Source organism: Artemia sp. Qi Xiang Cuo, chromosome 19 (assembly GCF_049724085.1).
Source record: "Artemia sp. Qi Xiang Cuo chromosome 19, ASM4972408v1, whole genome shotgun sequence".
NCBI lineage: Eukaryota > Metazoa > Arthropoda > Branchiopoda > Anostraca > Artemiidae > Artemia > Artemia sp. Qi Xiang Cuo.
In genome coordinates, this window is record NC_142812.1 from 32,132,482 (window position 1) to 32,147,392 (window position 14,911).

General features: G+C 35.4%; 1 protein-coding gene across 1 annotated transcript; it reads left to right on the forward strand.

The window, feature by feature from the left end:
- Positions 1 to 5,900: 5,900 nt before the first annotated feature.
- Positions 5,901 to 7,974, forward strand: LOC148940737 (uncharacterized). The gene is made up of 2 exons (XM_089105059.1): positions 5,901 to 6,549; positions 7,898 to 7,974. The coding sequence occupies exons 1-2, from the start codon at positions 5,901 to 5,903 to the stop codon at positions 7,972 to 7,974; spliced, it is 726 nt and encodes a 241-aa protein (XP_088961185.1).
- The last annotated feature ends 6,937 nt before the right edge of the window (positions 7,975 to 14,911 follow it).

Sequence of the window (14,911 nt, forward strand, 5' to 3'; positions counted from 1 at the left end):
GATTGAAGCAGTAAAGATTATCTGTATCTAAATAATAATCATAAATGTGTAACACGTAGACGTTGGACATCTGCAAGAAGAGGGGCCAGATGCTTGACTTCCCCTTGAGACCAGAACAAAAACAATAATCCCCGGTGCCGGGAAAAACTTGCTCCTTTGCCCCCCGTATTCACACTGCTGTGTTTTTTATTATTGTTGTTTTTTGTTGTTTTTTTTTTCTGATACAAAACGGCTCTCACATAATGGGTACAGACAGACATGAAAATTGGAAAATAGAATTTCGAGAGGAAACAGCCTTAAAAGCTGCATGTTCTAAGCTATGAATTAACTATGACTTTGATATTGGAAAACAGGATAAATTCCTCACATATAACATTATTGAATCTGTCTAAAACTATCATTTCGTATAGAATTTAGTATACAAAAAGAATTTTCGAAATAGAATACAAAATAGAGTTTTCGTATACAAAAACATTGGTTTCGCACGAAAAGGTAGCTTTGTGAACCCAACTCCAGATAGTCAGAAACCCAACTGTTCGAACCCAATCGTTCAGAATCAAAACACACTGTTGTAAAACTTAGCTTTTGAACAATTATAGTCTGGAGTTTCTAGATTGCTTGGAAACTGGTCATAATATTGTTTTGATGATAAGAACCAAAAAATCGGGAAAATTTTCTACCAATCTAATAAAATGGACAAAAGCATATATTTTGGCAACAATCTCCTAAGCCCTTATTAGTGCGAAAAATATGTTAAAGAAATTAAAATTGATATTGATTTGTGTTGACAAAACCAACACGTTCGTCGTGAAAATCAGCTTACTCATCAAAGTTCACGAATCTGAACTTCTTTGATAAAGCAGAAAAATAAATCGCATATGAGGTAAACTAGTTCAAACAAAGTGGATATTAAAAATTGATCCTGGCCCTCTGAAACTGTCCATTTATTTTACCTCAAGAGCAGACTGGTGGGCTTGCAAGCATGAGCTATGGTTTCAGAAGAAATAGGAGATGAAGGTAAGATTTCTCCGACCTTTAGTATATTTTCAAATCAACCCCTGTAGATAGACCTATTTTTTGAAATCTCCTTGAAAACAAGTGCCAGTTCCTTTTGTTCTCCTGCATTAATTTTATGTCGTCTGTGCCTTACAGCGATAGCGAGCACTATGCTGCTACTTATCTAGTAGTGAAACGTCTAATTTAGCGCAATGCAAGGTGGTCCTGGCAGTCAAACTGTTAGCTAGATGAGATAGCCATCCAGGAAGGAACCTAATAGCCACATCAGGTCCTGGGAAATTACTCTCCAGCTTCTATATCCGCTTGTGTCTGATTTCAAATATCCTGAAGATTTTGAAATTCTATCCGCTTAACATTGAATAGAGCTAAGATTTCAGTATGAATCCTATATTATTTATTGCACTAACTTATAACATTTTGATTAGGTGTATATATGAGGGCGGCTGCTTCGTTAAGAACAACTGCTCAGAACAGTTGACCGACAATCCATACCAAGGGCCGTTGGTATGGATTAAGAAATATTTTTAAATCACTATAAAACTTTTTGTTGGTTTAGCGGTTTAGTCACTGCCACCTCCCGAAACCCCGTTCCTTTACGCTAGAGTCTTTTAGTGCTTTGTAATGTAAGATTGTGTCAGAGCAGTAGTTTTTAAAGAACTGAGATAAAAAGTCAAACTTAAGGGTAAAAGACGGGGGATCAGGAGGGGGCACCCATTAAACCACCCAAAATTTTATTAATAGTTTAAAAATATTTCTTATTCCATACCAACTGATCCCTTTATTTGAGCAGTAGTGCTTAAAGCACTGAGACAAAAAGTCAAACTTTAGTGTAAAGAGGGGTGGGAGGCTCAGAAGGGAGCAGTCTTCCTCATATGCGGAATAAAATTTGTTTTATATTTGGCTCCTTACTTGTTTTTTAAGAGGTTAAAAAAACTTATTGATTTGATTTAATTTCTTATGAATTTTCAAATCATGCCCTAGACTATCTAAGTTGTATTGAAGGGCCACCGCCCCCATAAACCCCCACTGTTTGCTGTTAAATTGTATAAATCAATACTTTTTTTTATCAGAAGTGTCTTAGATTATTAGCGTAAAAATTTCGTGCGGATTAATTTCTCTAGCACTTGATTTTCTTTTATGTAGTAACAAGTGACTAAAGTGATCGAATGCATTTGAATAAATAAATGTCAGAAGAATATCTAGGGTGAATTTGATGTGTGAGTTCAATTTGGGAATGCATGAACATAGTTGTGAAAGTGTTCCCCCATTTTTGTAAAATCCCTATCATACCCGAACCCCATTGATGGTTTCCCCACCATTTTTATATCTGAATCATTGAGACGCCTTATATACCTTCCAACGTTCGCCTGTACGTAATAATGACCTGAGGTGAAATTAACACCAGTATGAACAACAATGGTAATTGCTTCATCCTACGATGCTCATTTAGTAGTCCTAGGTCATCATCATGTCTATATTTAATCTTTCTGTGGAGTGATGCTGATATGGTAGTTTTAAGTCGATAAGTCTCATCGTTTTCATATTTGCTTTTAACTCTTGCTGAAGCAGATATGACAGAAGGACTCCGATACTCCTCGTCGTTGGTTTATGTTTTTAAAATCTGAGGTTTATTGACAAGCTGCCGTCTTCTAATCCTGTAAGCGTCTGTTTTTACACTCGATTTGATAGCCCCATCGTTTTTCTTGTAGTTCTTTTTTTCTGCTTTATTTTTTAAGCTCGACTTTCTTATATTTTTTTCTCTTAGTTTTTTCCTCGATATCATGATACCAAAATGTTTGGATCTGGTATCGTACCTCAGTGGCTATTTTTTGAAGTCATTGTTCTTTATTAGGGGATTCACTTAAAATGGCTACTATACCCCGGAATTAGTAATCGAATAATCCCTTTCAACCTCCTACCATCATTCCTTCATTATGATGTTGTCTGGAAAATAAAATTCTAATTGCCTCACTCCTTCCTTATTATTAAACTTCAGTATTAAACTATATTTCAAAGCGAAAACACCTATGTGAATTGTTTGCATCTCAAAGGGATTAAAGTATTAAGTGACTTTTCATTCTGACGCAATCTGGTACTGCTTATATTTTTTGGACTGACTTAATGCAGTAATTAAGGTTGATCAAAAATCAATCTAAAGTTGGATTTTCGGATATATATTCGTGATTAATGATTATAAAATATAGACATGGAAAACATCATTTGGAATGCGGTGTTAAATTTTGTTTCAAGAGCAATGCTTGCCGGAATAAAACATCAATTGATTATTAATCGCGCTGTGGAGTTTTTTTCCAGAGATAATATACTGAGTGCGAAAGAATTGATCCTACAAAAATCTGACCTACCTTCTGTAAATCAGTTAAAGATGAAGAAAATGTCGTGGAAAGTTTGAAATTATTTGCCACATCAGCTACAGAAAAGCGTCAACTTCCTATATTCGTCATTTTTGAACCAACCGAGGTCCCTGCATGCGGAAAAGAGATAACTACATGCGTAGCAACCAAAGTAAATGATATATGCCGTCATTTTGAAGGCTACATGGAACGATTGAATAAAGGTGACTTAAATCTTTTCACTCGAACTAGATTCCCTACCCAACCAAATGCCGCCACAAAGCTGTCTTACCCTGTAGTTGTTACAAACCCTCCGCCACTGAAAACCCCATCGGAGCGGAAAGCGTTTATAGAATCTGCGTGTGGCGAATCCCTTGATGCTTCTAAGGTTAAGCTCAAACCAGGAAAAAATCGGTGGCGGGTAACCATTGCGCAGAAGACTACTGTGGAGAAATTGGCGCTTGGGATTAATAATCAAAACCAGGGTTCCAGTGCAAACATCAGAACTCCCTCACACAACGGTATAGTTAAAGGGATTCACGAGTCTCTTAGTGCTGAGGATATACAAAGATTAATAGTCGGCTGTGAGAAAACCGAACAATATGGGAAATCACGCACCTTCAAGCTGTATTTTTCAAGTAGAGATGCTTTTGACACCGCCGCACAAATGACGATAAGAATTGACTTCGAGCGTTTCAAAATACAAGAATATATTTGTCTCCCGAAACGTTGTTTTAATTGTTATGAAATCGGCCATATGTCGACACAGTGCAAAAATACCAAGAAATGCGGCCGTTGCGCCCAAAATTACCACGGTGCGACGAAAGAAAGCCCGTGCCAGAACCCGATCTGCTGTTTGAATTGTCAAAGCACCAAACACTCGTGCTACCATGCTAACTGTCCGTTCAACAAGACTTTGAAGCCAAAGAGCCAATCTGTTCGAAATGGTTGAGCCCTATATTAAAAAGAGCGTCTTGTCATGGAACGTAAATGGTAGTCTCAGTGTAAAAATCACCGTGGTGGAACAACTTTGCCTTACTATAGAAATTATATGCTTACAGGAACATTTTCTCTCTGCCGATAATATGAAACTACTCGATATAGTGTCATCACATATGCTCCACTTTCTAGCCGCAAAAAGGCCCAGGAAACAAGGCCACCCCTCGGGTGGACTTGCTAAAATAATAGATATACATACTAACTCTGAACTGTTTGCAAAACCTGACCATTTCCTTGCAGTTAAAGTGGATGATACTGTCATTGTTAATGTATACCTGCCGAAAGACTCTAGAGACGAAAATTCTGAAACGAAGTTTGCTCTAGCATGCAAAAATTGGGTAAATGAGTAAAATCAGAACCTCGCACTTCCATTGGGTTCTGTTGGGGGACTTTAATTGTGACCTATTGAAAAGTGATAATCCACGTACGGCTCTGCTTCTTAGCCTGATTCCAAATGAAAGTGCTCTCTTACCAAAATCTACTGATTTCACATATATACACCCCGCAGGATCAGTGTCAAATCTTGATCATGTGCTTGTTTCCGGTAGTATTGCTAGTCGTGCAATAAGCGTGCAATAACCATTTGCCGTTGTCTTTCAGCATTATGGTTCCATTTAACCGTGCACGGGTAATCCAAGATTCTAAGTGGTATACTGTGGTAGAATGGAATAAGATTTATATACCCCAGTACCAGAATGACAATGATAATATTCTCGCAAAGATAAAAATACCATTTAAACTTCTCCAGAATTCGGTTCCGTCTTCAATTAATGAAAATCGTATTAAGTTAAACATATATGCGTCTCTTATTTCACATGCTTTATTACAAGCAGAAAAGCAGTTTGTCCCTCGCACTAAAGTACGAGTCGGATCCCAGGTGAAGGGCTGGTCCCAGAATTCTTTACTTGTTGAGGCTTGTAAAAGGGCAAAATTCTGGCTAAGTATCAGGATAGATTGCGACCGTCCCAGACCTGGTATCGTAAACCAGATCTGTTTATCCGCCAAACGCCGTTTTTCAAAAGAGCTAGATAAACATAGAGCTACTATTCGTTCCAATTTTTCTGAAAGATTTTAATAACCCAGGACTTTTGTGGAAAAATTTTACACATAAACTAAAACAAAATCCAAACAAGTCATTTAATATCCTTCCCGAACTATGGGAAAAACATTTCTGCAAATAGTTTTTAGAACCAGACCCACTAATGGAAAATCCCTCCAAAATTACATTCGAAAAGATACTTTCGATAAGGGACAAATCAATGTTTACTGTATCAGTTTTGATGTTTATAATATAATTCTTAAAACTGAGAAACCTTTTTCAAGAGGACAGATCACGTTTGTGCCAAACACCTCCTATATGGAACCCCTTTTCTTTTTTCCCACCTTGCCCTACTTTTCCAAATGGTGTTTACAAAAGGAATAGTTCCTGCCTCGTTTTCAACTGGCGGTCTTACTCCTGTCCCTAAAAAAAAAATAAACCCCTAAATGAGTGACAGTCATCCAACTTTTTGTATAATTTTTGAGAAGTTGATAATGCCTGAGCTGGTTGATAAATGCTATATGCCCCCACACCAATTTGGGCTCCAGAAAGGAATAGGGTGCACTCATGCACTGTCGTCGGTCTTGATTGATTCTGATAAATCTGGAGAGCCGCTTATTCTAGGGAGCCATGATGTCAGTCGTGCTTCTGATTCGATAATTCACGCGCATATCCTCACTGAATTGTATAAACGCGGGGTTTGTACCTGTATTATTTGTGCTTTGTATGATATGTATTATCATTTAAATGTCATTGTTAATCTGCCTCATGGAATAATTACAAAGATAACCATACCTGTTCGTTGCGGAGTAAGGCAAGGCGCCCTTACAACCCCAATTCTGTTTAACATCTGTATTCTCGACGCACAATCTCAAGCAGTTTCTTCCTGTATTTTAGAAGGGATAGACGTGTCTCTTATTGCTTATGTGGACGATGTCTTTAACCCCAGCCGAACGGTAATGGAGTTTGAGAAAATTTTTTCCATTTTGAGTCGACAGTATTCAAAAATACATCTTAAATTTAATGCTGAAAAGTCAACAGTGGTATTCAACTGGGGCCCAGTTCCCGAAGGATTTAATATTGATCTCAATGGAGTATTGCTTGCTCCTAAATTTGAAATGAATTATCTTTGCGTCCCAATCGGTAACTCCCTTAAAGCAACTAAAAAGCTTCTCATTCACCATTTCCAGCGCCGAACGTCCAGTGCCTACGGCGGCATAGTTTCCAATAAACTTCGTTTTAATCGCCAGCTGCTAGCTAAATTATATACCTCATATGCGCTCCCGAATTTTTTATACCTTGCACCTTTTTGGCGTACCTTTTCGTCAACGGAATCAGTAGGGATGGGTTATTACATACTGAACCTACATGTATGTTTGTTTTTATGTTTTTTCTCACTGAGGATGTTTTTTCATGTTTTTTTTCACTGTTGTTGGATGTTTCTTGGATGTCAACAATAATTTCTGGATGTTTCTTGGATGTCAACAACAATTGATGGATGTTTCTTGGATGTCAACAACAATTGCTGGATGTTTCTTTGATGTCAACAAAAATTGATGGATGTTTCTTGGATGTCAACAACAATTGCTGGATGTTTCTTGGATGTCAACAACATTTGCTGGGTGTTTCTTGGATGTCAACTACAATTGATGGACGTTTCTTGGATGTCAACAACAATTGATGGATGTTTCTTGGATGCCAGCAACAATTGCTGGACGTTTCTTGGATGTCAAAAACAATTGATGGATGTTTCTTGGATGTCAACAACAATTGCTGCATGTTTCTTGGATGTCAACATAAGTTCACATCAACAATTGTTGGATGTTTCTTGGATGTCAACAACAATTGGTTGATGTTTCTTGGATGTCAACATAAGTTCACGTCAACAATTGCTGGATTATCGATCGACTCTGAAGGGAAAAGATCACATGTCTCTTTCTATGTCAATTCATTGCTTGTTTCTAAGTGTATTGACTCCGGGACGAGATTTCATGTCCTTGGTAAAAAGTCTGAACGAGATTTAATATCATTGAAAAAAGTCTGAACGAGATTTAATGTCCCTGGTAAAAAGTCTGAACGAGATTTAATTTCATTGGTAAAAAGTCTGAACTGGATTTAATGTCCTTGGTAAAAAGTCTGAACGAGATTTAATGTCCTTGGTAAAAAAAAGTCAGGAAGAGATTTAATGTCCTTGGTAAAAGTGTTCTTTCTAGACCAGTCAGGGAACTTGGAAATACTATGGGGAAAATGTGCATGCGTACAGAATTCTAACGGTACAATGTTATTGAATACTGACACTACACAATTTATGCATGGTGTTTTGATCCGCTAACGGTACATAACCGCATAGACAATGTTATCGATTCTAACGGGACAGAATCACATGTCTCTTCCTAGGTCAATGGACTTACGTAAGTTTCTCTTTCATCACAATTCATTCTTGAGATTTTGCTTATAATGGACATGCGTTGAATTATCATACCGTCTCAAGACATTATGGAGATAACATCGGATATTGTTGACTTGGAAGCTTTAGCTACAAATATTTATAGTGTGAGTTCTGTTTAGTAAATTTTCTTAGGTTGTTTCTCAATAAAATCATTTTTTTAGTCTCCCTCCAGTATATTCAAATTCAGGGCGTAACCCCTCCCCATAAAAAAAAATCTCCATTAAGCGGTGTTTATAGTCGTTAGAAAGCATAAAATACGCTCTTTTTCCACTACATAAACCCCTCATCCCTCCTCCCACCGTTTATCACCATTTAATTCTTTCATTTGAAGTAGCTTCTCAAATTGTCTTTTCACATGCATTTAAAACCAACAGAATCGGTACACTCGTTTTATAGACAAAAACTATGTGATTATATCTTGAGAGGGGAGATTTAGTAAACAACCTCAGCACGCGCCTTATCTAAATTAAGAAAAACAAAGGGTGGTCGCAACACATTGAAAGGATTAAGATTGCGGGCTCGCATAACTATGAAAACTATGCTTTTTAACTATGATAGTATTAGGCTAGAAAGCAAAGTCTTTAATTTAGGAGGGGGGACGGTTGCTAAAATTAGGCCTTTGTCTCTTACACTCTAAACGAAATACCTCTTTTATTATTAAAAGCGGGAAAGACTTTCTTTTGCAGACATTTGTACCTTATAAGGGGGGTGTTCTGTTCTTGAATGGCTTTGATGAAAGCAAATACCTGAAGGTAATGCTAACAGGTTCTGTTGGTTTTAAATGCATGTAAAAAGACAATTTGAGAAGCCACTTCAAATGAAAGAATAAAATGGTGCTGACTGGTGGGAGGAGGGACGAGGGGTTTACGTAGTGGAAAAAGACCGTATTTTACGTATTTTAACGACTGTAAACATCGCTTAATGAAGTTTATTTCGGGGGGGAGGGGTTACCCTGAATTTGAATATACTGGAGGGGGGCTACAAAAATGATTTTATTTGGAAATAACCTAAGAAAATTTACTAAACAGAACTCACATTATAAATCTTTGTAGCTAAAGCTTCCAAGTCAACAATATCCGATGTTATCTCCATAATGTCTTGAGACGGTATGATAATTCAACGTATGTCCATTATAAGCAAAATTTCAAGGCTGAATTGTGATGTAAGAGAAACTTACGTAAATCCATTGACCTAGAAAGAGACATGTGATTCTGTCCCGTTAGAATCGATAACATTGTCTATGTAGTTATGTACCGTTAGCGGATCAAAACACCATGAATAAATTGTGTAGTGTCAGTATTCAATAACATTGTACCGTTAGAATTCTGTACGCATGCACATTTTCCCATAGTATTTCCAAGTTCCCTGACTGGTCTAGAAAGAACACTTTTACCAAGGACATTAAATCTCTTCCTGAGTTTTTTTTTTACCAAGGACATTAAATCTCGTTCAGACTTTTTACCAAGGACATTAAATCTCGTTCAAACTTTTTACCAATGACATTAAATCTCATTCAGACTTTTTACCAAGGACATTAAATCTCGTTCAGACTTTTTACCAAGGACATTAAATCTCGTCCCGGAGTCAATAGACTTAGAAACAAGCAATAAATTGACCTAGAAAGAGAAACGTGACCTTGTCCCGTTAGAGTCGATCGATAATCCAGCAATTGTTGATGTGAACTTATGTTGACATCCAAGAAACATCCAGCAATTTGTGTTGACATCCAAAAAATATCCAGTAATTGTTGATGTGAACTTATGTTGACATCCAGATCCAGCAATTGTTGTTGACATCCAAGAAACATCCATCAAATGTTGTTGACATCCAAGAAACATCCAGCAATTGTTGTTGACATCCAAGAAACGTCCATCAATTGTTGTTGACATCCAAGAAACATCCAGCAATTGTTGTTGACATCCAAGAAACGTCCAGCAATTGTTGTTGACATCCAAGAAACACCCATCAATTGTTGTTGACATCCAAGAAACATCCAGCAATTGTTGTTGACATCCAAGAAACATCCAGCAATTGTTTTTGACATCCAAGAAACATCCATCAAATGTTGTTGACATCCAAGAAACATCCAGCAATTGTTGTTGACATCCAAGAAACGTCCATCAATTGTTGTTGACATCCAAGAAACATCCAGCAATTGTTGTTGACATCCAAGAAACATCCAGCAATTGTTGCTGACATCCAAGAAATATCCAGCAATTGTTGTTGACATCCAAGAAACAACCATCAATTATTGTTGAAATCCAAGAAACATCCATCAACAGTAATAAAAACCAGGAAAAAACATCCACAGTGAGAAAAACCATAAAACATACTTAAATTATGTAAGTTCAGTATGTAATAACCCATCCGTACTGATTCCGTTGCCGAAAAGGTACGCCAAAAAGGTGCAAGGTATAAAAAATTAGGGTATATAATTAGCGCATATGAGGTATATAGTTTAGCTAGCAGCTGGAGATTAAAACGAAGTTTATTGAAAATTATGCCGCCGTAGGCACTGGACGTCCGGCGCTGGAAATGGTGAATGAGAAGCTCTTTAGTTGCATTAAGGGAGTTCCCGATTGGGAGGCCAAGATAATTCATTTGCAATTTAGGAGCAACCAATACTCCATTAAGATCAACGTTAAATCCTTCGGGAACTAGTCCCCAGTTGAATAGTTCCACTTCTGACTTTTCAGCGTTAAATTTACGATGTAGTTTTGAATACTCACGACTCAAAATGGATAATTTTTACTCAAATTCCATTACCATTTGCCTGGGGTTAAATACATCACCCACATAAGCAATAAGAGACTCATCTATCCCTTCTAAAATACAGGAAGAAACTGCTTGAGATTGTGCGTCGAGAATACAGTTGTTAAACACAATAGGGGATGTAAGGGCTCCTTGCCTTACTCTGTGACGAACAGATATGGTTATCTTTGTAATTATTCCATGAGGCAGATTAGCAATGACATTTAAATGATCATACATGTCATACAAAGCGCAAATAATACAGATATAGACCCCGCGTTTATACAATTCAGTGAGGATATGCGCGTGAATTATCGAATCAGAAGCACGACTGACATTATGGCTCCCTAGAATAAGCGGCTCTCCAGATTTATCAGAATCAATCAAGACCGACGACAGTGCCTGAGTGCACCTTATTCCTTTCTGGAGCCCAAATTGGTTTGGGGGCATATAGCATTTATCAACCAACTTAGGCATTATCAACTTCTCAAAAATTTTACAAGAAGCTGTAGCTACCGTTATTGGCCGATATGATGAGCACTCATTTAGGGGTTTATTTTTTTAGGGACAGGAGTAAGAAGGCCAGTTGAAAACGAGGCAGGAATTATTCGTTTTGTAAACACCATTTGGAAAAGTAGGGCAAGGTGAGAAAAAAGAAAAGGGGCTCCATATAGGAGGTGTTTGGCACAAACGTGATCTGTCCTCTTGGAAAAGGTTTCTCAGTTTTACGAATTATTTTATAAACACCAAAAACTGATACAGAAAACATTGGTTTGTCCCTTATCGAAAGTATCTTTTCGAATGTAACTTTGGAGGGATTTTCCATTAGTGGGTCTGGTTCTGAAAACTCTTTGGAGAAATGTTGTTCCCATAGTTTGGGAGGGATATTAAATGACTGGTTTGGCTTTTGTTTTTGTTCATGTGTTAAATTTTTCCACAAAAGTCCTGGGTTATTAAAAATCTTTTCAGATAAATTGGAACAAATAGTAGCTCTATTACATTAAAACTAACATACTCTTAATGAAGACATACAAGTTTCTCTTAGAAATAATATTTTTCATCAGTGATATCACTCTTTCAGCTTGAACTAGCAAGTTCTCTATAAAAGTTGCCATATTTTTTCTTACAATTAACAATTTGATGATTGTGAAAGCAAAATTTCCGTCAGAAGGAGCAGCTTCTGCTCACAAAAAACGAACGTTATAATTAAAGTAACACAATTCTTCTTTAATACTAACATGATTTAACTGAAAACACACAATTTTCTCTTAGAAATAATATTTTTCATCAGTGATAACACGTTTTCTGTTGGAACTAGCAAGTTTTCTGCCAAAGACACCAAATTTTTTCTTAGAAGTAACTTTTCTTTGATCGCGATAACAACTTTTCTGTCAGAAGTAACAAGTTTTGCTTAACACTAACAAATCTTCTCTTCAAAGTAACAACATATTTCTTTAATACTACCGTACGTTTACTTAACACTAACAAGTTTTCTCTTCGAATCATCAATTTTTCCATAATACTAACATACTTTTACGTAAACACCCAAATTTCTCTTAGAAATAACACTTTTCATCAGCGATAACACGTTTTCTGCTTGAAATAGCAAGTTTTCTGTCAAAGATACTTTTTTCTTAGAAGTAACATTTTTTTGTTATGATAACAAGTTTTTTGTTCGAACCAGCAAGTTTTCTGCCAAAGATACCACATTTTTTCTTAGAAGCAACTATCTTTTGATTGTGATAACAATTTTTTTGTCAGAAGTAGCAAGTTTTGCTTAACACTAACAAACCTTCTCATAAAAATAACCACATTTTACCTTAATACTACCAGACGTTTACTTAACACACACACATTTCTCTTAGAAATAATATTTTTCGTCAGTGATAACACGTTTTCTGTTCGAACTAGCAAGTTTTCTACCAAAGATACAAAATTTTTTCTTAGAAGTAACTATTTTTTGATTGTGATAACAACTTTTCTGTCAGAAGTAGCAAGTTTTGCTTAACAATAGCAAATTTTCTCATCAAAGTAACAACATTTTACCTTAAAAGTAACATACTCTTACTTAACACACACAAATTTCTCTTAGAAATAATATTTTTCGTCAGTGATAACACGTTTTCTGTTCGAACTAGCAAGTTTTCTGCCAAAGATACCAATTTTTTTCTCAGAAGTAACTTTTCTTTGATTGTGATAGCAACTTTTCTGTCAGAAGTAGCAAGTTTTGATTAACACTAACAAATCTTCTCTTCAAAGTAACAACATTCTTCTTCTTTAATACTACCAAGCGTTTACTTAACACTAACACATTTTCTCTTCGAATCATCAATTTCAGAAATAACAAGTTTTAAGTCAAACACAAACTATCCCTAACACTAGAAAATCTTCGCATCGAAGTAACAACATTCTTCTTCTTTAATACTACCAAACTTTTACTTAATACCATCAAATTTCTCTTAGAAGTAACAGGCTTTTAACAAGTTTTCTTTCAAAGTTAAGTTTCTCTACGTTTAAGTTAGGTTCATCTAACCTCCAAAACCATAGGTTAGGTTAGGTTAGGTTAGAAAAGGTATAAATAAATATCAATAAATAAATAGAAACACTTCTCCATGTTTAAGTTAGGTTAGGTTTTGTTAGCTTATCATGAGCGCTCATGATAAGCTAACCTAACTTAAACATGGAGAAATGTTTCTATTTATTTATTAATATTGATTTTTACCTAACCTATGGTTTTGGAGGTTAAATGAAACTAATTTAAACGTAGAGAAACCTAACTTTGAAAAAAAACTTGTTAAAAACGTATTACTTCTACGATAAATTTGATAGTGTTAAGTAAAAGTTTGTTAGTTTTAAGAAAAAGTTGTTACTTTAATGCGAAGATTTGGTAGTGTTAGGTATAGTTTATGTTTGACTTAAAACATGTTATTTCTAAAAGATAACTTGTCATCATAACGAAAAGTGCTACTTCTAAGAAAAAAATTTGGTATCTTTGAGAGAAAGCTTGCAAGCTCAAGCAGAAAACGTGTTATCACTGATGAAGAAATGTGACTTTCAAGAGAAATTGGGGTGTGTTAAGTAAAGGTTTGTTAGTATTAAGGAAAAAGTTGTTACTTCAAAGAGAAAATTTGTTATCTTTGACGGAAAACTTGGTGCTGTTAGAAGAAATTCGTTTCTTTTAAGAAAAATTTGTTATCTTTGCTGGACAAATTGCCAGTTCTAGCAAAAATTGTGTTATCAGTGATGAAAAAATGTTACTTTCAAGAAAAAATTGGTATCTTTGACAGAAAACTTTCTAGTTCGAACAAAAAACTTGTTATCATAACAAGAAAATTGTTACTTCTAAGAAAAAAGTATCTTTGACAGAAAACTTGCTATTTCAAGCAGAAAACGTGTTATCGCTGACGAAAAGTGTTATTTCTAAGAGATATTTGGGTGTGTTAAGTAAAAGTGTGTTAGTAATAATGAAAAGTTGATGATTCGAAGTGAAAATCTGTTAGTGTTAAGTAAATGTTTGATAGTATTAAGGAAAAATCTTGTTACTTTGAAGAGAAGATTTGTCAGTGTTAATCAAAAGTTGCTACTTCTAACAGAAAAGTTGTTATCATAATCAAAGAAAAATTACTTCTAAGAAAAAATTTGGTAACTTTGACACAAAACTTGCTAGTTCGAATAGAACACGTGTTATCACTGATGAAAAATATTATTTTTAAGAGAAATTTGTGTGTGTTAAGTAAGAGTGTGTTAGTTTTAAGGTAAAATGTTACTTTGATGAGAAAATTTGTTAGTGTTAAGCAAAACTTGCTACTTCTGACAGAAAAGTTGTTATCATAATAAAAAAAATTGTTACGTCTATGAAAAAATTTTGTATCTTTGGCAGAAAACTTGCTACTTTGAACAGAAAACATGTTATCACTGATGAAAAATATTATTTCTAAGAGAAATGTTTCTGTCTTAAGTAAACGTCTGGTAGTATTAAGGTAAAATGTTGTTATTTTGATGAGAAGGTTTGTAAGTGTTAAGCAAAACTTGCTACCTCTGACAGAAAAATTGTGATCATAATCAAAAAATATTTGCTTCTAAGAAAAAATATGGTATCTCTGGCAGAAAACTTGTTAGTTCGAACAGAGAACTTGTTATCACTGATGAAAAATATTATTTCTATGAGAAAATTGTATGTGTTAAGTAAACATTTGATGGTATTAAAGAAGGATGCTGTTACTTTGATGTCCACGTTTAAAATACGTCTGATTTTATTAATAATATTTGATTTTTTTAATAACGTTGGTTTTTGGTTTTTAGATA